Genomic DNA, 26,844 nt, shown 5'->3' with positions numbered 1-26,844 from the left:
TATTCACTGTCCTCTGGCTTCAGGAGGCTTTCCTAAACCTTGGGGAGAGTGAAAACAGTCAAAAAGAAGGGTGAAAATCAGCTGGCCAGCAGACACATGCACTGGAGCTGACATAGGGCAATGCCTTGCGTGCTGGGAGATATAGCTCCCTGTGTGCCAGTATACAGTGTATACTGTATATCACAGTATACAGTATACACAGTAAACATATCATGTGATACGTTGTATAGCATGATACGTTTACTGTGCATATTGTATACTGTGATATACAGTGTTCCCTCGATTTTCGCAGGGGATGCGTTCTGAGACCGCCCGCAAAAGTCGAATTTCCGCGAAGTAGAGATATGGAAGTAAATACATCATTTTTGGCTATGGACAGTATCACAAGCCATCCCTTAACACTTTAAACCCCTAAATTACCATTTCCCATTCCCTTAACAACAATTTACTCACCATTATTACTGGTACTCACCATTGAATAAGACACTTAGTGATCCTGATATTTATAAACATAGTTATTTATTAACAATAATTATTTTTTTGTTATTTATTTGCAAAAATTATTAGTTTGGCGATGATGTATGACATCATCGGGTGGGAAAAACCGTGGTATAGAAAAAAACCCGCAAAGTATTTTTTAATTAATATTTTTTGAAAAACCGTGGTATAGGCTATTCGCAAAGTTCGAACCTGCGAAAATCGAGGGAACACTGTACAGTACTTAATCACTAAAATTAAATGACAGCATTTGAACTAATGACAATCCCTTTATGTCTAATCAAACTTGGCCAATGAAGAATTCTATTCTGTTCTACTCTATTCTAAAATGGCAAAAAAATACTTATCATTTACCATTTGGTGTATTTACTCTTTCAGCAACCCCACATAACGCTGCTCCTCAAAATACTAAAGTGAACAAACATGTTGGGGCTGCTTATCCCAGCTTGCCCCCAGGCTACCAAAATGCTTCTCCACCCGGAGGACCAAGAATGCCGTATCCAGGAGCACCTCAGCCATTCTCTCAGGTAAAGCCTTCACAATTTTAGTCATGTGTTATTTCTAGGTTCCACAAAGGCTTTGTTGACCTTGTAGAAGTTGTTCTTCCATAATTAAAGAGCTTAAATTTTTTTTTTTGGGGGGGGGGGGATCAAATTTTTGATATTGCTAAAATGTCTGTGAAGGTAGTAGATCCGTTTTTTAAAAAAAAAATAGAAATCATCTGTAAATCTTGTTTTCAGTGAATGAAATATAGAAGTTTCTGCTTGGTAAATTTACATTTGCAAGAAAGACAATAGACAAAACATCGGATCATGCATAAACTTGTATCCAGAAAGTCTTTTAAATAGTAGAATAGGTAAAACTGCTGATTGGTCACTCTTTTCTTGGTGGTCAATATTTCTACCATTTATCTTATCCCAAAATAAGACATCCCCTGATAATAAGTACAACCGGGCTTTTGAGTGCATGGCAGTAAGGTCAAGTGCTTATTTCAGGGTTCAAAAAAATATAAGAAAGGGTCTTATTTTCGGGGAAACATGGGAAAACACGGGAAACAAATAGGGATAAAATATCTAAGTTGTATAGATGGAAGTCTGCTTTTGGAACATATATATATGAACAAAATGTTAAAATATTTAAATTAATGGTTCCTGAGGAATAGCATTTAAGAATGTGCTAGATTTCTTTAATTTAATTTAATTGCAATTTAAAAATTATAAACATGAATTGCAGCTTCTGTAAATTTAGGTTGTTACATGAAAACATGGTTGGCGTTACGCTCGCTCCATTTAATCCCACCCTGACCAGCCAAAGGGTACGATTTCTGAACATAAAGGCATTTGGTTCAATGAAAGATCACATTAATAATTAGATATCATATGGAGGAAAACTCTGGAGATTCTCAGTTTCCTCCAGAAAGAAGTATAAACAGGTACTTCTCAACTTACAAAATAGTTAATTTAGTGACTGAAGTTGCAATGGTAAAGAAAACATGACTTATGATCATTTTTTACATTTACAACTTGCAGCATCCCCATGGTCCTGTGACCAAAATTTTTGATGCTTACAACTTACTTGTATTTATAAGGGTTGAGTTTCTTGAGGTTCTGTGATTCCCTTCTGTGACCTTCTGGCAAGCAAAGTCAATGGGAAGCCAGATTCATTTAATAATCAGGTTACTAACTTAACAGCTGTAGTGATTCAGTTAAAAATTGTAAAACGGGCAAAACTCACTTAACAACTGTCTTGTTTAGCAAAAGAAATTTTGGGCTCACTTGTCATAAATTGAGGGCTGCTACATCATGATTTGCATTTTCATCAAGACTGAACACATTACACACCATACCTACAAGTGAGTCTTGATTGATTTACAAGACATCAAGAATCTACATGCTATGAAAAATCTTACCCAAACAAACAGGGCCAGGAATTTGATGGTCAAACCAGATCATGCTAGCTCAGGAATTCTGGGAGTTGAAGTCCACATGTCATAGAAGAGCCAACTTTGCCTATCCCTGGTCTAGAGGAATACAATTCCATTCAGAACCAGGATCTGGTTTGACCATCAAATTCCTGGCCCTAGTTATAGCTAGATTAGAACTGGCTGGTTTGCAGAAAGAGTGTTTTACATGAAAAAGAACTGTTTTTAATTTTCCTGTTATATTAAAAGTTTAACTTTTACATTTCTGCCCTTTCTGTTTTTTTAATTCTAGGTAGAAACATGTTAAAACCAACTAAGTTGATGACTAAAACTAGCTCAGCAGTATGTACTATTGCTAAATATTTTCTGCTGTTGTGTAAGGGGAGATATACCTCCAATTGGAGTTAAGCATCAGGTGTTAAATTTTCCCACTCAAGTGTGTCTCCCCATCTCATTCAAGTTTGTGCTTTATAGATACATGTATAATTGGCTAGATTTTAAAACTATTTCATCCCTCCTTCAATACTTAGTTTTTAATAATTCATTATGAAATTGAAAAAATGCACTTCACCTAAACATTAGCCTTCATTACTTCCTTCAGTCTGTTTAGTAATCAGTGTTGTCTACTTAATAGGACTGCATAGTTCAGTATACCGTACTTTATTTTTAATTTAGTGCTAGTATAGTACAGTACTTAAGATGTTGGGCTTGGACTACAGTAACCCATGGATAATTCTAGATAAGTGGACAATTTTGAATTCTACTCATCATACTTACATTATTCAGATAAAATGAGAAAGTTTTCCCATATATAGCTTGCTCAAGGAAAGCAAGATATAAATACAATGCAAATAATTACTATTACTGGAATATATTAAAAAAATAAATATGGACTTTCATATCTAGATTAGTTTTGAATGTTAATAGGATGGTATAATAAAATACAGGTAATCCTTTGCCAGCAGGGTTGGGGCCGTTGAGTATCGGCATCATGCTCCGGCCACATGTATGATTATAATGAAAGATTAGATTTAGATTACTTTTAATGTTTGGATTTCTTACATGTTCCTTTGTATTTTATTTCTGTTTTGTAAGCCGCCCTGAGTCTACAGAGAAGGGCAGCCTAGAAATCCAAATAATCAATCAATCCTCAATTTATGGCCACAATTGAGCCCAAAATTTCTCTTGCTAAGCAAGGTAGTTGTTAAGTGAGTTTTGTCCCAAAGTTCCGTGAATCATCTGGTCATTAAATGAATTTGGCTTCCTCCATGGAATTTGCTTGTTGAAAGCCAGCTGGGAAGGTCACAAATGTTGATCACATGATCTGGGGACATTGCCACCATCATAAACACATGTCCGTTGCCAAGTGTCCCAATTTTGTTCACATGACTGGGGATGCTGCCACTGAGTAACTGGTTATAAGACACTTTGCAGTGCCATTGTAACTTTGAACAGTCATTAAACAAATGGTTGTAATTGAGAACGACCTGTAAATAAACTATTATAAGTGCTTTATGAATTATGTATTTACATCTAATATTAACCCACCATCCTCCACGGTGTCTATACATGGATTTAAATGTCTTTCATAAAGGTTAAATTTAATTTTTGTTTTGGGTGCAGCCTGCCTTGGGAGCAAATACCTTAGCTGCATCTATGGGTGGACTAAGTCTTCAACCTGAAGGATTAAGACCTATCAACCTTCTTCAAGACAGAAATATTCTTCCTGCAACCCCCTTTCAAGCACCCATTCCCAATTTGCATCAAGATATTCAAAAGTTCAACTGCAATCCCGAGTAAGGTTAATTAATACTGCTTGTAAAAGAATAAACCTCTTCAATTTCTGTTATTCCAAAGGTTCTCGCTAGTATCTTTTTCGGTATTTTAAAATGCCATATTTTTTTCTGGTATATTTAAACAAAAACACACTGAGAAACTAATTTTAGTACATCAAGATGATACCATAATGTTAAGTTTTAATTACATTTATATATCCTATATCATTACTTAGATGTCTGTCACAACTCTTGATAAAAATACAACTCTTAATTAAAAAAAATCACTGGTGAATAAAAATCTAATCTGTGTTTGATGATTCCAACTAATCCTATGTTAAGGGAAAAATGTAGGCTCATATGGTTCTTTCTATATATAACAAATGGTTGTACCTGAATACTTTCTGTAAGAAGGTTGCAATTATTAAAATATAGACTGAACAGCTGAATTTAAGATTGGGTCCTATAAACTAAAATAAAAATTAAAAAGCTGACATGATCTCCCTTTTCAAATATATGAGCAGGGAGAGATTGTAAAGAAAGAGTTATCAGTTCTTATGTTCATGGGTGAACAGAAGAGATAGCAAAATGTATGAACTTTATTTGGCTGGGTTGTGATAGGGTGCGCTAATTATACTGGTGGTGTTTGAATAATGTTCAGATAAATGAAGTTTTATATGATGGTTATGATATTGAGGTTTAAATTTGTATTCAGATAGTTGTGACCTACCTGAAAAAAAGGAGTTATGACCTTGTTCCAAAAATTTGGTAGTTTCTTCTTTCACTCCCAGCTCACATTTGCACTTGGCATTTACAATTGTTTGCAGCATTCTGTGGTCTTGTGGATTGCATTATATGACAGTTTTGTCCCAAACAAGAAATTACTTGGGTTTGCCACTTTCTTTTGACTACAATCACAAAAAAATCAGGCTAGTTATGTGAGTGACCCAATTTACGGCCAATACAACATTTGACAGGAATTGGCAGATTCCATTACAGTCTTAAGTCAAGAACTATGTGTGCTGTATTATCCTACTACACTGCGGTTAAAGTCTACAGTACAGCAGTATTTTTCAGTTGTGTTGGTATGTCCTGCTGGAATGTCAGTTGCACAAGGCTGTACTACACAACAATTTCATAGCCCAAAGATTTTGAGAAGATAATTTCTACAATGCTGACAAGCAAAAGCTTATCTGAGTACATAAAAATTATGGCCTTGCAACTAGGAGAATTTATCATCACAACTTTGGAATTGAATTAATTGCTTCAATCAAACTAAAGCTCTTATTACGGTAACTTATTCATTGGGCTGTGGGTTTTAGTGGTTTGTTATAATAGGAAGTAAATGGATATAGGGTGAAAAAGACTATTTGCACTTTTTAATATTTGAATATATTGCTAATGCACCTTTAGGTTTTGAGAAATGTAAACATGTTTAAACATTTGAAGATTAAATGATTCAGTAAAGTAGATTCTGAAAAATCATATAAGGAATATTGTTTTGGTGCTTGATAATAATTCTTTTAAAATAAAAAACTAAATGTTGTACAGTATAAGCCTTATATTGCAAAATTTACAAATTGCAAAAATTGTAAGCATCTTTATTATAGATATATGGATGGCCACCCAAGTGACTTTGACCATCAGCACAAATATTATAGTAATTATTCATACTTAATATACACATCATGTACATGAATCGAATTCATCAATTAACCCTTGGATTATGTTTTTGTTTTGCGAACATAATTTAATGCTTGGTTAGCAATTATGAAGACTTCATCAGAGCTAAGCATTGGATTCATTTTTTCCACTCAGTGAGAAAATATTTTGCTCAAAACAATGAAAACCCGAGGTCAATTGCCAGTTTTATCCGTCATATAGAATAGAATAGAATAGAATAGAATTCTTTATTGGCCAAGTGTGATTGGACACACAATGAATTTGTCTTGGTGCATATGCTCTCAGCGCACATAAAAGAAAATATAGATTTGTCAAGAATCATGTGGTAGAACACGATGATTGTCATAGGGGTCAAATAAGCCATGAAGAAACAATCAAAAATCGTAGGATACAAGCAACAAGTTACAGTCATGACATATGTTTCTGTTTTTGATTTATACTTGTTTTTGAATATTCAAATTATATAGGGATCTCTATTCTAATTTCAGAAATATCCTGTTAGATATAAGATATTTTAAAAATCCATGGTATGCAAAATAGTATAAATAAAATATTGATCCAGAAGTATATTTTTCAAAGTGTGGTGTTACTTTCTAATGTTTCGTTTAGCAAATTTAGTCAGGATATCTACTTACTTTACAAGTTAATAAATGAGTGTAGCAGGAGATCAGTTTGGTTTAGCAATTAAAGCACTAGGCTACAAACGAAGGAATTGGGAATTCTACTTCTGTCTTAGGCATGAAAGTTGACTTTGGACCATTCACACATCTAGCCCATGACATCAAGCTCACGCAGCAAACCAGTCAGTCAATTCCTGTTACAATCAAATTGGTTGGCATTTGGCTGATTAAAGAAGAAAAGAAAAGAAAGAGACCCCACCCACTTACAAAAAAATGCTAGGAAAGAAAAAAAATGCTGCTGTAGCACAATCCTACAAACTATTAAAATTTGCATTTATAATTTTTTCCCCTTAAACTGAATGCTGCATAAGATATAGGGTGGTCCCCTTTCTTCAAATATAAGAGAGAGAAAATTAATGACTAACTATGGAGATCAGGAAGGTTGACACATGCAATTAGGATTTCTTTAATTCTTTGATTTTCCATATAGGTTGTTCCGGTCTACCTTGACTAACATTCCTCAGACTCAGGCCTTACTGAATAAAGCCAAACTTCCTTTGGGGCTTCTACTTCACCCTTTCAAAGATTTATCGGTATGTTATTTAATGTTTGAAAATGTTAGGGTGTTGATTTTTAGAAATGCATACCCTATATTCAAATTACTCTAATCAATATTATTCATAATATAACAAGTATGGAACTGATTTGTAGTTCCTGATTTTAATTTGCTGTGATGGTTGTGTTTGCAAATAATAAAGAGTTACTAGGCTAGGGAATAACCTTGTGGGAAATGGGACATCAGTTGTTACAAATTAAGCAGTCTATCTGTTATAGGCAGTCGTTATAGGCAATCTGCATAATATATTTATTTTTTTATATAACTGTCTGCTTGAATGCACCCTACAACAATTTATATAGGTTGTTTGGGGAGATCTTCTGGATCTCATCTTCTGGATAAGCATATATTGTTAGGTGTGTTGCAATTAACACATGTTAAGTGTCAAAGTCCAAGTAACCAGCATTTATTTGTTATATATTATAAGATGTTTTATAAACATTCAGTTTTTCATTCCTGCTTTCAAGATAAGACCTGATTCCCTTCATCCGTAGATGAATATTTCAATGTTGTCTGCAATTATAAAAACGGCAAAACCATTTCTCCCACTGGTACATGACTTTAAAGCCATCTCTAACTTTAAAAACTCATGTAAAATAGATTGAAATCAGAATTGCCATTGCAAGCATACCTGTTAAGGCTGATTTTTATTTTCATTATCATTATTCAGTCCTATGTCAAAAGAAAGAATTAAATTATATTTGATGACAAATGTTCCTAAACAAATGACTTAAGCGTTTCTCTTTTCAGCAATTGCCTGTAGTAACCTCTAGCACAATTGTGAGATGTCGTAGCTGTAGAACGTACATAAATCCTTTTGTCAGCTTCCTTGATCAAAGGAGATGGAAATGCAACTTATGCTACAGAGTGAATGATGGTGAGTTTTTTGTATGAGTTTAAATCCAATAAAGAACCAGTTGATCTCATATTAAGTTCTTAAGAATATGTAACACATAAGTTGTTTGATTCCAGTAAGATACATTTATGACACCAGACTCTAGCTGCTTTTAGGTAATTGAACATATTATGGAAATAAACATTTCTTTAAAAGACTACTAGGTCGAAAAATATTATATAAAGTACTGTAAACCTTAAGTTATACTGGTTTATAAAGTGTATATTTTCTCTTATAGTTCCTGAAGAGTTTATGTATAATCCTGTGACGAGAGTTTATGGAGAACCTCATAAAAGACCTGAAGTTCAAAATGCCACTATTGAGTTTATGGCTCCTTCTGAATATATGGTGAGATTCTGCCTCCCCATCTTTCTTTCTCTTCTCCTGCTTCCCCTCCCCCAATGTTATATAATGCGTAGTCATAATAAACACAACTTGTGCAGAACTACTACAACTCAAAATTTTTCTTCTTTTTAAAAACTTCTATTTATCCGTTCTTGCATAGCTATTATAGAAAGTAGTATTTCAGTTGAGAGAAAGTGACTGGTACCATACATTTGTACCATACATCTTAGAGCAGTGTTTCCCAACCTTGGCAACTTGAAGATATCTGGACTTCAACTCCCAGAATTCCCCAGCCAGCATTTGCTGGCTGGGGAATTCTGGGAGTTGAAGTCCAAATATCTTCAAGTAGCAAAGGTTGGGAAACACTGTCTTAGAGAACTTCACTACCGCTTAGAGCTTTCATATAGTTGGTTGGAGCAGCTTCTTTTTCTATTAAAGACTGCTCTTAAGCTTGCAAACTTCCAAAAGCACCCTTTCAAATACTGTGAATGATTATTAGAATAAAACAAAAGTCAAGCAGCATGTACTTGCTTATGGAAGAAATCGGGCTTTATGGAACTCTGTGACTTGTTCCACGAATTTAGTTATCTCATTGTTCCCTTCCTTGTTGTGTAATTCTAGGAAATCTTATTGATCTTATATTGCACCAGAGAAAAGTTATCTTTCAATGGAGAAGCACTTTTCAGTCAGTCTATGGGTTTATGTAGTTTCTATGACAAAAATGTGAGAGTAGTTTGTCATTGCCTTCTTTTCAGACTCCACCAGCTTCTGTGTCCAAGGAGGACCATAACTTAGGTCTTTCAGCTTCTAACCCAGGATCTCAACCACTATACTGTCCAAGATTTGAAATAAATATTGACTCTAATGTATTTCATCTTTACAATAAATATTATCTTTTTATGTCATAGTGGTTTTCAGTCCTCTAAATCTCTGAATCCAGCATACTAGCATTTGCTATCTTTAAATAAAAACGGTGTACATACTATGATTTTTCTTTCATTTTGTAACACAAGTTACAAAGCAGCGTTCAGCAAACTTGCTACAATGAAAATTTATCATCTTTACAATAGAGAATAAATTAAAAATGGATTATAATATGTAAAAGTGCATTATATTTTTACGGTGTCAAAAATGTTGAGTACCTTACATCCCAGTAAAAAAGTCAACAGTCCTATATTGCCATTTAAATGTGTATAATTGTGTCTTGTTTTTTCAGCTACGCCCACCTCAACCTCCTGTGTACCTCTTTGTATTTGATGTGTCACATAATGCAATAGAAACAGGATACTTAGACACTGTCTGCAAGACTTTGTTGGACAATTTAGATCTGTGAGTCCTTTGCATTTTTTTCAATCTATCAGTGTAACCTTTAAAATTCATATCTGTCCAGTCCTGGACCAAGCACAAACAAACACCCAAAGGGATGATTTTGTTCTGTTTACTAGTTGAGAGTTAGAAACAGATGCCCATGCAGTATAAAGTCATCCCTCTTCTGAAGTACAGCAGTTTTGTTTTACAAGTGTTCCACATCAAACCAACATAAAGAGAGTATCAGGTATAGTTGGCGGATCAAAGCATGTAGCAGATTCGTCAGCCAGTTTAGAATCAAAGTCAGGGTTGCAAGGTTCACAAGCCAAGGCCAAACAGAGTAGAAGGGTGGTTGTCATCAAGGATTAACTTGTGCTTGCTGCTCCATTTTAATAGAAACAACCCCAGTGCAGTTCATCTTAGGGTGAGAGACCTCTTCTGCGTGAGCAGTCTCACAGAGCACAAAGGCTCTACTCTCTTTTCAGCATTTTAGGCTGTTTTAGGAAAGTTTGCCTATTTGCCGATGACTCTAAAGTGTGCAATAGGGTTGATATTCCTGGAGGGGTCTGTAATATGGTAAATGATTTAGCTTTACTAGATAAATGGTCAAAGCAATGGAAACTGCAGTTTAATGTTTCCAAATGTAAAATAATGCACTTGGGGAAAAGGAATCCTCAATCTGAGTATTGTATTGGCAGTTCTGTGTTAGCAAATACTTCAAAAGAAAAGGATTTAGGGGTAATGATTTCTGACAGTCTCAAAATGGGTGAACAGTGCAGTCAGGCGGTAGGGAAAGCAAGTAGGATGCTTGGCTGCATAGCTAGAGGTATAACAAGCAGGAAGAGGGAGATTATGAACCCGCTATATAGAATGCTGGTGAGACCACATTTGGAATACTGTGTTCAGTTCTGGAGACCTCACCTACAAAAAGATATTGACAAAATTGAACGGGTCCAAAGACGGGCTACAAGAATGGTGGAAGGTCTTAAGCATAAAACGTATCAGGAAAGACTGAATGAACTCAATCTGTATAGTCTGGAGGACAGAAGGAAAAGGGGGGACATGATCGAAACATTTAAATATATTAAAGGGTTAAATAAGGTTCAGGAGGGAAGTGTTTTTAATAGGAAAGTGAACACAAGAACAAGGGGACACAATCTGAAGTTAGTTGGGGGAAAGATCAAAAGCAACATGAGAAAATATTATTTTACTGAAAGAGTAGTAGATCCTTGGAACAAACTTCCAGCAGACGTGGTAGATAAATCCACAGTAACTGAATTTAAACATGCCTGGGATAAACATAGATCCATTGTAAGATAAAATACAGAAAATAGTATAAGGGCAGACTAGATGGACCATGAGGTCTTTTTCTGCCGTCAGACTTCTATGTTTCTATGTTTGTGTTGAGAGCAAGAAGGTACCATGTTTTTTGGATTATAAGATACAGTGGAACCCCGACATAAGAGCTGCTCTACTTAAGAGCAACTCGAGATAAGAGCTGGGAGGGGAGAGATATTTTTGTTCTACTTACAAGCCCAAATTCGAGATACAAGCGCCAAGGAGATGTCTCCTGAAGCCAAACGCTAACTTCCGCGTTCGGCTTCAGGAGACAGCTGCGAAGCGGCGCGCGTGTTTTAAAAGGTTGCAGCCGGCCTGGGGGGCTCGGGGGGGTGCTTGCAGCTTTCTTTCTTGCTCTTTTTCTTTCTCTCTTTTACCTTCCCTTCTATTTCTTCTTTTCTTTCTCCTTCCCACCTTCTTCCCTCCCTCCCTCCCTTCACTCATTCCTCTCTTACTCTCCCCTTTCATAAGTTTCCTTGCTTCCTTCCTCTGTTCCTGTCCCTTCCCCCTTTCTTTCTTTCTTTCTTTCTTTCTTTCTTTCTTGCTCTTTTTCTTTCTCTCTTTTACCTTCCATTCCTCTATTTCTTCTTTTCTTTCTCCTTCCCACCTTCTTCCCTCCCTCCCTCCCTTCACTCATTCCTCTCTTACTCTCCCCTTTCATAAGTTTCCTTGCTTCCTTCCTCTGTTCCTGTCCCTTCCCCCTTTCTTTCTTTCTTTCTTTCTTTCTTTCTTTCTTTCTTTCTTTCTTGCTTGCTTGCTTGCTTGCTTGCTTGCTTGCTTGCTTGCTTGCTCTTTTTCTTTCTCTCTTTTACCTTCCCTTCCTCTATTTCTTCTTTTCTTTCTCCTTCCCACCTTCTTCCCTCCCTCCCTCCCTCCCTCCCTTCACTCATTCCTCTCTTACTCTCCCCTTTCATAAGTTTCCTTGCTTCCTTCCTCTGTTCCTGTCCCTTCCCTCTTTCCTTCCTTCCTTCCCACCCTCCGTCCATTCATTCACCCATTCCTCTCTTGATCGCTTAAAGCCGGTCCCTGGTGCAAAAAGGGTTGGGGACCTCTGTCCTACAGGATTGGGTGGCAGAGAAGTTGAACATATGTAAATTTAAAAGTTTAAGAAAGTTTACAAGTTAAGTGAAAGAAACTTCATTATTCATTTATATGTACATGTACATTTCTTCATTAAAAACATGTCTTTCTGCATAATTTAGACTAACTTTGTGAGTTTTTTGAGGGCTGGAACCAATTAAAATTATTTACATTAATTCCTATGGGGAAAAGTCGTTCGAGATAAGAGCTGCTCGACTTAAGAGCCCAGGTCCGGAACGAATTAAACTCGTATCTCGAGGTACCACTGTACACTGGAGACACACCTTAGTTTTGGAGGAGAAAAATAAGAAAAAAGCTGATTGGGGAGGGGGTGGATGTCCTCCCTTAATACCCTCAATCAGCTGTTCCCAGAGGTGACCTTTAGCAACAGATTCATTGGTTGTGACCTCTGTGCCTTGCTTTTCCAGCCTGTGAAACCTCCATTTCAGAGGCATTTTTTTCAGCCTCTGAAACATCCAGTTGAGAGGCTGGGTGGGGCTACATTTGGTGTATAAGACACACAAAATTTTTCAGTCTTTTAGGGGGAGAAAAGGTGTGTCTTATACTCCAAAAATACCCTAATTCTGCACTGTCATTTTCAGAGAGTGACAGTAGCTGTGTGTGCTGTTTTGGACCTATCTCCTTTGCTGGCTCAGGCAGCTGTCTGTCTGGTAGTACCTGGGCTGCCTGCATGTTGTTTGTCAGCACTTCTGAAGCTGGCTTTGGCTGCTCATTGTCTGTTCCTCCAGTGACTCAATCTGAGTCCACCATGACAGTATCATTAAGTTGAGTTGGAGTGTGTTGATGCTGGCATACACTCATGCAGAATGTATAAAATTATAGTTATGGTAACATTACTGTAGGAGGATGAGGAATATTTACTGAATTGAAAAACAGGATAGCACAAGAGTTTGGCTCATAAAATGATGACATCAGTATACAGATAATATAAATTTACACAAACCTGCAATGATGAAAGTTTATGGATCTTTTAGAATTATCTGTAATCCAAGTAGCATGATTTGGAACATGATTTGAGCTCATCTTTTAATAAGAATGGATGAATTGTATTGAACTGAAGCACAATTTTTTGGAAATGTGCGCATAATCTGAAAGTACAATTTGCTTAAGGAACTCTGCATGTTGCAATGTTTGTAAGAAACAAACAAAATATCTTATTCTGTAATGAAGGTAGAATTTTTGTCCATTTCAGAATATCTCCCCTGGATCATTCTCTGTCTTTCCATTTTTTGACATCTTATTGTCCTCATAAAGTTCTATTCCATTACTTTGAAACTTAATAATGAACCCATCTGAATGTGAGCTTTATAGTTGTTCATGGAAGAATAGTTTATTTACTACATTTAACATGTTACATGAAATGTTTTATGAAAATATGTTCAACTTAAATGTGCACACTTTACATATTTAATGCCTGGTGCTCAATTTCTTTGCTTCATTTTCAGACTCCCAGGAAACACTAGAACAAAAATAGGCTTCATAACATTTGACAGCACAATCCATTTCTATAGCCTCCAGGAAGGTCTCTCACAGCCTCAAATGTTAATCATTTCAGATACTGAAGGTAAGAAGAAATAATCTCTAATACTAAATGGAGTGTGCTTTATAACTTCTGTCATATATTCCTAAATTGGAGTATTAATCCAACCCATTTTCTGTTTTCAACAAGAAAAAAACTAGTTACATGACAAGTTGTGGTACTTTGCTACTAAAGATGATTCTCAGTTGTAACTACAAACTCAGTTGTAGTTTGTGGAAGATCTTTCAGGACTAGTAGTTTCTTTTTGGAGTAATGTAGAGGTTTTGCCCTGTTAGATTATGGACCGCTGTGATCAGTTGCCAAACACCTGAAATATAGTCATGTGACTGTGTGGAGGAAGGCAATCTTGATGTTTTATCATGATGTTTTATCATGGATGGAAGTGCTTTATGGGCTATCACAACTGAATAATCATTAAATCCAATGATAAAATAAATAATAAATACTTTGTTATCTGTCTTATAGATGTGTTTATACCCATGCCGGAAAACCTATTAGTAAATTTAAATGAAAGCAAAGAGGTAAGAGGAGTAGTATATGTTGTAAGTATGAACAAAAATATATTTTAAGCAATTGACTCTGAAATATTATTTTGCCTATTCCATGAAATAAAATCTAAAAACATATTGTTAGGGCTCTGTCCATAACTGTTAGGTTGGCAAAATATTGGCTGCAGGTGTTGAAAACTGTTACAAGAGGGAGCTAGACTTTATAGCTTATTTCTCTGAATCACCCTCTCTGTTTCTCTTTGTCTGGCTACTCACTGTTTATATTGTAGTCATGTATTATAGCTAAAATGTGTTTAGGCTTGATATTTTTATTTATTTATTTATTATTTATTTATTTATTGGATTTGTATGCCATCCCTCTCCGTAGACTCGGGGCGGCTAACAACAATAATAAAAACAGCATGTAAATCCAATACTACAAAAACTAAAAAACCCTTATTTTAAAACCAATCATACCTACAAACAAACATACATAAATTGTAAAGGCCTAGGGGGAAAGTGTATCTCAGTTCCCCCATGCCTGATGGCAGAGGTGGGTTTTAAGGAGCTTACGAAAGGTGAGGAGGGTGGGGGCAATTCTAATCTCCGGGGGGAGCTGGTTCCAGAGGGCCGGGACCGCCACAGAGAAGGCTCTTCCCCTGGGCCCCGCCAAACGACATTGTTTAGTTGACGGGACCCGGAGAAGGCCAACTCTGTGGGACCTAACTGGTCGCTGGGATCCGTGCAGCAGAAGGCGGTCCCTGAGATAATCTGGTCCGGTGCCATGGATTGCTGATTATGACAAAGACAAATGATAAGAAAGACTATGTACTTGGTAATATTTGGATTGTTATTCTGACTTATTATGTGTATGACTATACTGTTTATAGGAATATGTTATTTCTCAAAGTAAACTTTAATTCAAGTTAGTATGCTAGCAGTTATTCACAACTAATCTCAATCTAAACGTTTCTGTATGTGCACAACCTTGGTAAACAAGGATTACTCTGCTCATATATTAACACATAATATGGCCTGAAGAACAGAATAACTTCAGTTAAAATGTTCAATACCTATTGGGACAAATGGCAGTCAGCAGCCTGGAGAGCGAATCCAGTACACTTTAAAAGAGCCTCCTAAACAAAATCTTCCCATATAATTGGACAAAACTGGGCCTGAGTTATCTATACCAGATTGGTACAGTCAGAGGGCAACTACTGATCTTCTGGCTCTCTACACTCTCACGCCCTGTACTGTATAATTAACTTTTAAAGTTCTAAGCATTTGATCAGTTATTATACTGATAAGCTTGGAACCTAAAATCAAGCTTTCAACCACTGATTAATTGATTTAAGGTCTCCCCATTGGAGAAACCCTGATTGTAGATGTTATTTCCAATGGTGGTATATTGGCACATACATTTTTAACACCAGACTCCCCCCAAAAAACAAACTTAAAATCAATAGTAATACTAATTGAAGAAAAATTCAATTAGTATTACTAATGATTTTAAGTTTCATTTTTTTAAAGCTGTGGCATGTGCTTCAAATATTGGATAATATGAAAATGGATAAATATAGCAAATAAAAGGATGGGAATTTGATTTCTTTCAGCTGATTCAAGATTTATTGAGAACTTTGCCTCAGATGTTTACTAAATCGTTGGAAACCCAAAGTGCTTTGGGACCTGCACTACAGGCTGCCTTTAAACTTATGTCACCTACTGGGGGTCGGATTACTGTCTTCCAAACTCAGCTTCCATCTTTAGGAGCAGGTGCACTCAAACCACGGGAAGAGCCTAACCAAAAAGCATCCACAAAGGTTAGCACAACAAACTTTTATGCCTGATTTTAAAGTTACTCTTAAAATCTATTTTTACTGTAACAGTTCTTTTTAAAAATAGATTTAGTCTGCAGTGAGGCTGCAAAAATGCAAATTTTTCAACAGAAGACTATCAGGAAACCACAGGAAACTATAGTTGTCCTTTATTCTGCTTTAGTTAGATTTAGCATTGAGTTCTGGATAGTATTCTGAGTACTATAATTTGAGAAAGATTCAGAGAGACTAGAACAGATTCAAAATATGACAATGAGAATGATTAGCAGAACAGAAAACATTGTATGAAGATACATTTGAAGGCATTAGGCATATTTAGCCCCGAAGAAAGAAAGCTAAGGGAAGATGTAATACCAGTATTCACATATCTGAAAAGATAATGTGCAGAACATGTTCTGTTTTGTTACAAGAATTAGAGATTTAAGTTACAAGGAAGCAGAGTCTGACTGCATATTAGAAAACTTGCTAAAGGTAGAGCAGTTCAATTGTAGAATTTATTTCTATAGACAGATGAACTTTTTTGTGGACCTGGCTTTGTGCCTCAGGCAGGACTAGAACTCCCAGTCTCCTGCGTTCTAGCTTGATATCTTAATCACTATATCAAACTAATTCTTGAATGTCTCTACAGGATGAATATAAGTATGGGCTGTAATAGATGATATAATTTCATTTGCTTTACTGAACAGACCATTGAAGCTGCCTAAATGGGCATTTTCAATTTTGTTTGACTACTAGAAAGCCTAGACTCAAGCCATTTTGTAACAAAATTCTCACGTTTGTTTGAACATTACTAGCATTTTTTTAATACAGTAGTACCTCTAGATACGAGCTGCTCCACATGCAAGTATTCCAAGTTACGAGCCACGACAGGAGCGAAATTTCTGTTCGACACCCGAGCTCAAATTCGGGATACGAGCCGAGCTTCCACTAGGTGGCGCAAGAATCCTTGCTTCTGGTTTGTTCGAGATCCGAGTTGATCCGACATACGAGCTCGGTTCTGGAACGAATTAAACTCATATCTAGAGGTACTACTGTATTGGGTAATAGCCAGTATAAATCATTTGAACAATGCTGTCCTTACAGTAAGGCTGTGAGCAAAGCATCACTTTTCAACTGTCTACACAGCTGCAACTGCATTCCTGGTGAAAGCATCTTCAGTGCATACACAAGCATATGGAGGCGATTTAGCACAATAAGTCTGTGCTAAATCTTTGGGAGGATGCAGCTGCTTCAATGCTTTAATGAATATTGCTTTGTTGGTAGCACGAACATAAATGAAACACCCCGTCAAGTGCATTTTTTTGCCTTTTACCAGGATGTGCCTCTGACACCATCTACTGACTTCTATAAAAAATTGGCCTTGGATTGCTCAGGACAGCAGGTTGCAGTTGACTTGTTTCTTCTTAGTGGGCAATACTCTGACTTGGCTTCATTAGGTAAGACATTCTTGTCGCTCGCCATTTAGGAATGCTTTGTTGAAAGTTGTAGATTTCACAGGGATGATTGTAATACAATATTGTCATCCTTTATCGAAACTGTTGCATAAAAATTATACATATATATATACATATGCATGAGGAACCCTGTTCTACTGGTTTGCTTTCTTTCCTGTTTTATTAAACAGAATAATGAACTTATGTTTTTACAATTATAGATTTTAAATTGTAAAAGCCAAAACATTACAATCAAAATTGTAGGAGGCTGTGGGTTTTGCCTCCCAAGGATGTCTCCACCTACCGGGGGAGGGGGGCACATTTGACCCCCTCAGAGTGAGTCCTCAACTTGGGAGTCCTTCTTGATCCACAGCTGACTTTAGAACGCCATATTTCGGCTGTGGCAAGGGGGGCGTTTGCACAGGTTCACCTGGTGTACCGGTTGCAGCCCTATCTGGACAGGGAGTCTCTTATCAGTCACTCATGCCCTCATCACCTCGAGGATCGACAACTGTAATGCCCTCTACATGGGGCTACCTTTAAAGAACGTTCGGACACTACAGTTGGTGTAAAATGGAGCCACGTGAGCAATAGGCATATCTCGCCATCACTCCACGAGCTGCATTGGTTGCCAATTGGTATCCAGACGCAATTTAAAGTGTTGCTTATGACACTTAGGAACAGGTTATTTACAGGAAGTCACGTATCCCAGCGGTCGGTCAGGTCCCACAGAGTTGGCCTTCTCCCGGTCCCGTTAGCTAAGCAACGTCGGTTAGTGGGGCCTAGGGGAAGAGCCTTCTCTGTGGCTGCCCCGGCCCTCTGGAAGCAACTCCCTCTGGAGATCCATACCGCCCCCATCCTCCTGGCCTTTTGCAAGGATCTAAAAACTTACCTCTGTCAGCAGGCTTGGGGCCGTTGAGCTTAACATCTTGCTCCAGTCGTAGATATGATTGTGTGATGGTTGTTGAATTAATGCTTTTTATACTATTGGGGTTTTAATTATTAGTTTTAGTGTTAGGTTGGGTTTCACTCATTATATTGTATTGTATTTTATTCTTGTAAAGCGGAGAAGGGAGGCTTAAAAATCCGACTAAATAAATAAAAGATGGACAAATACATTTCAGTAATGTACTTGATGCTATTTCCAGTTCATCATCTTTAAAAATGTGTTTTTAGGAAATGCATTTCACTTCAGTAGTGAGCCTAGTGCTTGAAAAAAATGTGCATGTTTTTTTTTTCTTACTGTAAAACTTCTAATTTTTTTATATTATATTTAAGCACAAAAATGAAATAAATTTACTTTTTTTTTAGGATGTATATCAAGGTATTCAGCTGGTAGTGTCCATTATTATCAAGCTTACCATCATCAACACAATCCTCTTCTGGTGGAGAAATTACAGAAAGAACTAAAGCGATATTTAACTAGGAAGATTGGCTTTGAAGCTGTCATGAGGATAAGATGTACCAAAGGTCAGACACTTAGTCTGCCAGTGTTAATTGAAGCATTGTAATAATTATTTAAATAAGTGAAAAAGTGCACATAAAAATTTGAAATTCTAAGTAGCCTGAATTTGGAATTCTGACAAATGATGTTTGATTCTCAGCATTGCTTAAGTTATTAGTCTTTTTTTTACAGTCTTAATGTATGAGCTTTTATGAAAGAGTTGTCATAGAATATTATAAACTTATTGTATAATCAATGAAGGCTATTTCCACATTTGTAAATTATCTGACATTGTTGATCTCAAAAGATCAAGGAAACATAACATCTTGTTCCCCAGGGCAAGGTCTTTTATATATTGGATGGTTATAGTGGAAGCAGCTCTCTCCCCACCCCCACCTTTTCCTAGAGCTTGCGATATGATTTTGAAATGTTTTCCTGATTCAAAATAACGTTAGCCCTAAGTCTCCATTTCTTTTTACGGTAAAAAGAAAACATATTTTAATGCTGGTTCAGTTCCGTTATAGAAAACATGAGACTTATAACGATAATGCTAATAATGTATTTGCATCTTATTTAATAATATTTTAATCAACTTAAGCAGTTCAAGAGTTTGGCTGCATTTAGAGTGCCATTTTTATGTGATAAAATCCTCTCTTCATGCTCAAATAAATTTTGTTCCTCACTACATTGAGAATAACACTATAGAAGCTTTAGGACAATGGGGTGTGTTTGCCACACAGAAATTTCATTTTGCACATATTGTTTCTGATTTGATTTTTTAAATTGAGCATGACACCTTATAGATGTACTTAGGGACAGTGCTTAAACCCAATCTGTTGGAAATTGAAGAGTGAATATTAATTTTAAACTTAATTATAATGTTTTAAGCATTATAATTCTTTTCACAGGCCTTTCAATTCACACCTTCCATGGCAACTTCTTTGTACGGTCAACTGATTTATTGTCTCTGCCAAATGTGAATCCTGATGCAGGATATGCTGTCCAAATGTCAGTAGAGGAGAGCTTGACAGATATGCAGGTGGTCTGTTTTCAGTCAGCCCTCCTGTATACATCTAGTAAAGGTAGGCAGCCAGTAGCATCTGGTATTCATTTCAAGGTCGTACCCTCCATGCTTTTAATGACAGAAAATGGTTGTTGTTAAAGTCCTTAGACTTTTGCAGTTTTCATGATTAAGAACTTCATAGGTTATTGGCAGATACTCATGACTTTCACTTTGGGTTTTAAAAAAGCGGAAAGTAACATGTCTTTTACATAAATTTAATTAGAAAACAGCAGCCTTTATTTCAGTTTTTAAGATGAATGACTTTGAATAATGCACTTCACCCCATGTCCACAATAGGATTAATGTATCATAATTTTTGAACCTTACCTTGGATTTATTTTAAATGCTCCATACTAAAAACTACTTTTTTAACAGGTGAAAGAAGAATACGTGTCCACACACTGTGTTTACCAGTTGTAAGCCAATTGAGTGATGTTTATTTAGGAGCTGATGTACAAGCTATTACAGGCCTTTTAGCCAATATGGGTATGTGCTGAATTTATTTTATTTTTTATTTATTTATTAGATTTGTATGCCACCCCTCTCCCTAGACTCGGGGCGGCTCACAACAATAACAAGAACAATGTAACAACAAATCTAATAATTTAAAAAACGCTAAAAACCCCATTATTAAAAGCAAACATACACACAAACACACCATGTATAAACTGTATAGGCCCAGGGGAGATGTCTCAGTTCCCCCATGCCTGACGGCAGAGATGGGTCTTAAGAACTGTTATTGTTGAATTAAATTGCACAATATTTTTTTGATTCATTGATACTATCATTGTACAAAGTTTAAAGATTGGTGATAATGAATGTGTTGGTTGAGATTGTTCTAGAATGCATAAAGGTGCTTTACAAAATGTACCTAAAATCCTTGTCAAGTGTGCCACAGCATAAAGAGATATTGATACTATGCAATGTTGCATTGTATTCTTTTTTGGTAAATTGGATATCTGTGTGTGTGAACGAGAATAAGTGAGTGAGTGAGTCTTTTAATTTCCATTGTTGATAGTTTTTATTACGGTTGTCTTTTTGACATTCAAGTGGATTATGTTCTGTTCTTTTTCAGCTGTTGACCGGTCAATTTCTGCTAGTTTGAGTGATGCTCGAGATGCATTGGTGAATGCTGTAATAGATTCTCTTTCTGCATACCGCTCATCTGTCCTAACCATTCAACAACCAGGTCTTATGGCTCCTGCATCATTACGTCTGTTTCCATTGTTTATTCTGGCTCTCTTAAAACAGGTAAAAACAAAAACAAAAATTGCCTTAGAAATAGAAGCTGGCTGAGTAAGTTTTGTTGAAATTAATAATGATCGTTTACAGTATTGTGGTTAATTATTTCTTCCAAATATTTATATGCAGTAACAAAACTATTCTGTATTGAGAATACATTTCCAGACTTCCTGTATGCATGAAGTAAAAAAAGTATGGTTGAAATTGATGGTCTCGACGTGTGCATAACTTCTAAGTTGTCTTGTTTTTCTGCTGCTACTTTACAGAAAGCATTCCAAAGTAAAACAAATACCCGTTTAGATGAACGCATCTTTACAATGTGTCAAGTGAAAAGCCAACCATTAGTGTACCTCATGCTTATTATGCATCCCAACCTGTATAGAATTGACAATCTCACAGATGAGGTAAGTCCTTCATCTACATTTGTCTGGAAATCATTGGATATATCTTCCTAATTCAGATATTATACAAAATTGTACTAAAACATTTGACTCTTGTGCATATTTTATAATAAAGGCATACATTTCCATGCTTTGCAGATTCAGGGAGCAGTTTTGAATTGAACCGAATTGAATTTATTAGATTTGTATGCAATATTTTCTGCAATATTCTGTGTCAGGCTTCCCTTTTCCATCTCTCAAGTTTTGGAAGTTTGGAAAAAGGAAAAACCTTTTCCTTATCTAAGCCATAAAGATGATTTACTTATGTGAATATTGACAATCAAGAACATTGCAAATATGGACTAATATTCGACACGATAGGTGTAGGTATCAATTATGAAGGTAGCAGTTATAACAGACTTTCAGAGTAGATATAAATCCAACAGTTAGCTTTTAAGATATAGTATAAGTTGTGACAGTTATGAATTGGATTATTAGTTGACGTGTATATGTCATATGGCATTTACCAAAAATTGTATAAGCTTTTCTATTTTTTTTGTACCTGTCTAATTTTGTGCTGAATATATAAACATGTAGTCATCAAAATCAGTGTTTAGTGTGTGTTTAAATGAATGGAGATATTAAATTATGATGGGTAAATTGCAAAGGACATTAAAATTGAATAAGTAGAATATCTGATATTACAAATTGAATTGAATTCAATTCAATTTATTAGATTTGTATGCCGCCCCTCTCCGAAGACTCGGGGCGGCTCACAACAATGATAAAAACAATATTATAGTGAAACAAATCTAATATTAAAAAGAAATATATAAAACCCTATCATATTAAAAACCAGACAACACATACATACCAAACATAAAGTATAAAGAGCCTGGGGGAAAGATGTCTCAAGTCCCCCATGCCTGTCGGTAAAGGTGGGTCTTGAGTAGTTTACGAAAGACAAGGAGGGTGGGAGCAGTTCTAATCTCCGGGGGGGAGTTGATTCCAGAGGGCCGGGGCTGCTACAGAGAAGGCTCTTCCCCTGGGGCCTGGCAGACGACATTGTTTAGTCGACTGGACCCAGAGAAGGCCAACTCTGTGGGACCTTATCGGTCGCTGGGATTCATGCGGTAGCAGATGGTTCCGGAGGTACTCTGGTCCAATGCCATGTAGGGCTTTAAAGGTCATAACCAACATGTATATTCCTGTTATAACCAAATAGATATAAAGAACTAAATTTAAATTTATTTATTTATTTATTATTAATCCGATTTATATGCCACCCCTCTCTGAGGACTCAGGGCACTTTACAACATCTAAGAAAACAATGTACATCAAAATCCAATTAATTAAGTTAAAAGTTAAATCTAAAAACCAGGAAACCAATTAAAATGCATACATATCCATTCAGTCAGCAAACCCACCATACATTCATCGGCCAACGGGCAGTATCTAATAACCCCAAGCCTGGTGGCATAGATGAGTCTTTAGGTTCTTATGAAAGGCAAGGAGGCAATACGAATCTCCGGGGGAGCTGATTCCAGAGGGCCAGGCCCCCCACAGAGAAGGCTCTTCCCCTAGGCCATGCCAAGTGACATTGTCTAGTTGATGGGACTTGTAGAAGGCCGGCTCCGTTGGACCTAACCGGTCGCTGGGATTCATGCGGCAGGAGGTGGTCCTGTAAGTAATCTAGTCCTATGCCATGTAGGGCTTTATACGTGCTAACCAACACTTGGTTATCAAAATGGTACACATTCTTGTATTTTAACATGGAATAATATTATTATATGCAAACTAAACATTGTTAAATTTAAGTTTCTTTTAAGAACAACTATGATTGGTCCCTACAAATTTAAAAAACATTTCATAGTCTAAGGAACAGAAATTGTGTGTAATTTGCAAACCATTCTATCTGGAAACATTAACAATTGTTTAAAAAATAAGTTGGAAATTAGTTATCTTTATGTTACAGATATATGATAATGATATATGTTTTAGATTTTATACTGATCAGGATATGGCAGCCCATGTTTGTAATACATAAGTCTACTGTTTTATTTGCCTATTAGAAATTATTTTATCTATTTAGGGAGCCCTCAACGTTGGTGACAGAACAGTACCTCAGCCACCCATTCTTCAGCTGTCTGTAGAGAAACTAAACCGGGATGGTGCTTTTCTTATGGATGCTGGCTCTGTAAGTAGGATTTTATATATACTATGAGCAGCTGGAGTTATTTCATTCTCCATAAATAAACCTTAATAGCAGTATTTTATTAGCCTAGTTTGAGGTAAAGGTTTAATGCATACATTATTTACTAATTCCTATGTTTGAATATTCAGGTCATGTTTTTATGGATTGGGAAGAATTGTGGACAGAACTTTATAAGCCAAGTACTTGGAGCCCCAAACTATGCATCAATACCACACAATATGGTAAGAACATAACACGGTAAGCAAAGATAGACAGCCTGAATCCTTCATAGCTTTGGACTACAACTTTCATCAAGCCCAGCCAATATGAAAATGGCTAAAGATTTACAAGAGTTGTAGGACAATATAGATGGCAGTATCTAGTCAATCTTGAAAATGCTAAATAGGGTCAGATCCAGTATATAGCTGGATGGGAGATCACCATGGAATCCTAAGAATAGATTGTACAGTAGGCAAAGTTTTTTTTTAAAAAAGTCAGAAGAACAAGCCATTTCCATACTATATTGCTGTTAAAAAAACAACAGGAATATACTTGCCAAGACTTAACTTGACTCAAGAAATTTAAGATGAAGTATCAGTCAAGATCATGTTAGCTATTTCTATTCCTTGAGATAATGTGTTCAATAATTCTGGCTTTTAGATACCTTTATGAATGCCTGAGTTTGCACATTATAATTTAAAAGAAGAAAGGTCAATTTTCCAAAAATGTTATCATTAAATTGTGCACTATTTGCTTCTGTCTATTGTAACATCCCCTTTGTCGTGTTATATACATAAAAATACCTGAAATTTCATTCCCATTTTGTATGTAATATCACATTCAGAATAAACAGACTTTCTGCTTTAATAGATATTCCTTTCCCACTTAATGTAATAATGAAAAAGATTTTCTATGCAGGTATACCTCTGCTTATGACAGCAATTGGGACCATAATTTTTGTGGCTAAGCAATGTACCCATAAAGTTTGATATCTTGAGACTATCTCACCTCTAGAAATGGCACTTCTGGCAGTCCAAGATACTGCTTTAACCAAAGACCTTGCCTGACTGTGACAGACAGACAGAGGACCACAATTTATGACATTCTCTGCTGGTTTCTCACAAGCATTTGTAATTTGTGGCCCTCTGTCTGTAAGGACCTGCCATAAATTCCCCTTGTCCATTGTCACCGTAACTTTGATTGGTCAATGAACAAATAGTCATAGTCAAGGACTTAACTTAAATGATCTTCCAGTGCTTTTGTCTCACAAAAAACACCAGAAAAAAATTATTTTGTTGTGTTCTCAAAGAGAGAAAAAAGTATAGTCTTGCAGAAGTAGCTTAGTGATGTTAGAATCAGTCCATGATATACATTATTCTGAATGCAGAATATACTTTATATATATATTTTTGCTCCATTATTATTCCCATTTTTGTTTGTTTTTGACAGACACATCTTCCAGAATTGAACACAGCTGAATCGTCTAGAGTGCTTGCTTTTATTTGCTGGCTAAGGGAGCAAAGGCCTTTCTTTCCTATATTATATATTCTAAGGTAAGTAGATTGCTTGTGAAATTTAATTAGTAGATTGAACCTAAAATGTGCATGATTGCCTTTCTGATTACTAACAATTGCATGCATGTAAGTACCGTAAGTTGCAAACTTCCTTCAGTTCATGTCTGGTACAACAAGGCACTTTTTTGTAGAGACAGAAAGCATATTCAATACAAATCCAAAACTACTACCCAAAAGTAATGCCACGGAAAGGAATAAAAGAAGAGGGCAATGAAGATGATGAAAATAGAATTATGAAATTGTTAATATTTATTTGCATATAGATTTCCTAAATAGACTAAGTTTGTTTAACCCTGCTGCTCTGTTCAAAACCACTATACACTTGTACTGTTTACGAGTCTGTGTGACTCGCACCGAAAATTCTTTATTTTAAGTGCTTATATAAGCATTATTTTTTAATTTCAATTTTCATTTCATTGTGTGCAGAAATGTTCAACCTAGTTTCCAAGGGAAAGAAGTTTTCAAATTGACCAAATATAAGCACTTAAAATAAAGAATTTTCGGTGCGAGTCACAAAGGAGAAGTGTGACTTTTTTGCCCAGCAAAAAAGCCCCCCACCCCCCAAAAAATTTTCATAGAGATAACGCCTGAAATGATGAAAAGTCATGAAATTTCAAGTTTCAGAAATGCAGGGAAATTTTTTTACAGGGTCTCAAACTTCGATTTTGTGTTGCACAAACTCGAGCAGAACAACAGGGTTAATGTAAATATTGCACATTAATTCTATGCACACAATACATGTTAACTAAATATGATCATTGCTAAGTAGTTACCATGAAGAGTTTAAAAAGTTTTAAAAGGAATAAAGTATATAAGTGTGTACTTATAATGGCCTTCTGTTTATATTTTGAAGGGACGAGAGTCCGGGGAAACCAAGTTTCTTACAAAATATGATAGAAGACAGAACAGAATCTGCATTATCATATTATGAATTTCTTTTGCATATTCAGCAAAAATTGAATAAATGAATTCTTTTCTTAAGTGGTTCATCTGCTCAAAGGAATGTACCCTCAGTGCAGAACTCTTAATCCTGTAATGCTCCTATAAGCTCTTGGCCTGGTGCAGTTGATGAAAATCTCACTGTGATTCTCCCTCTTCTCCCTCCACAAAAAAGGAAAAAGAAAAGCAAATAAAGAACTGTGGAATCTTTAAGTACACTATTGTGTAGTTGTACGTTAAAACTTTAAAATAATTTTGAATATGTTGGTCACCTTTAATTTACTGCAAAAATGTTTCACAGTAAGTAATTGTGGCATAAATTAAAAGGCAATATTGCAGAAATGTTTATAAACTAACTTTTTTACTTTTTATTTTTCTGCTTTGTGTTTTGCTGCTAGAATTGAAAACTCCAAGACTTGAGTTTCCAGGAAACTATATTGTCTTGATTATACAATACATTATTCATCAAAAGTTGCCTTTTTAAAGGAACAATGAAAAATACATTGTGAACAAAATACTTGTAGTTCTCCGTACTGAAGGAGCGGGTCCAGCAGTCACATGGGTTGCTCATGTCCAATCCGGTGGAACTGAGCCTAGTATTAAAAAAGCTTG

At 36.0% G+C, this 26,844-nt stretch overlaps 1 protein-coding gene across 2 annotated transcripts in view; it reads left to right on the top strand.

The window, feature by feature from the left end:
* Nucleotides 1–26,418, top strand: part of SEC24A (SEC24 homolog A, COPII coat complex component) — a 44,305-nt gene extending 17,887 nt beyond the window's left edge. For both annotated transcript variants that reach the window (XM_070739228.1, XM_070739227.1), the window contains exons 5-23: nt 877–1,025; nt 4,043–4,215; nt 6,988–7,090; nt 7,864–7,990; nt 8,247–8,356; nt 9,570–9,682; nt 13,546–13,664; nt 14,106–14,161; nt 15,742–15,948; nt 17,279–17,399; nt 18,708–18,866; nt 19,749–19,922; nt 20,279–20,389; nt 20,979–21,154; nt 21,412–21,549; nt 23,618–23,722; nt 23,869–23,961; nt 25,169–25,272; nt 26,147–26,418. In XM_070739228.1, the coding sequence (XP_070595329.1) occupies nt 877–1,025; nt 4,043–4,215; nt 6,988–7,090; nt 7,864–7,990; nt 8,247–8,356; nt 9,570–9,682; nt 13,546–13,664; nt 14,106–14,161; nt 15,742–15,948; nt 17,279–17,399; nt 18,708–18,866; nt 19,749–19,922; nt 20,279–20,389; nt 20,979–21,154; nt 21,412–21,549; nt 23,618–23,722; nt 23,869–23,961; nt 25,169–25,272; nt 26,147–26,261 (2,453 nt within the window). In that variant the 3' untranslated portion in view covers nt 26,262–26,418. The remainder of the gene's footprint in view (nt 1–876; nt 1,026–4,042; nt 4,216–6,987; nt 7,091–7,863; nt 7,991–8,246; nt 8,357–9,569; nt 9,683–13,545; nt 13,665–14,105; nt 14,162–15,741; nt 15,949–17,278; nt 17,400–18,707; nt 18,867–19,748; nt 19,923–20,278; nt 20,390–20,978; nt 21,155–21,411; nt 21,550–23,617; nt 23,723–23,868; nt 23,962–25,168; nt 25,273–26,146) is intronic.
* Nucleotides 26,419–26,844: the final 426 nt, after the last annotated feature.

Source organism: Erythrolamprus reginae, chromosome 2 (assembly GCF_031021105.1).
Source record: "Erythrolamprus reginae isolate rEryReg1 chromosome 2, rEryReg1.hap1, whole genome shotgun sequence".
Classification (NCBI taxonomy): domain Eukaryota; kingdom Metazoa; phylum Chordata; class Lepidosauria; order Squamata; family Dipsadidae; genus Erythrolamprus; species Erythrolamprus reginae.
Note: the sequence above shows the minus strand (reverse complement) of the source record. Positions and strands in the feature narration are given on the sequence as shown.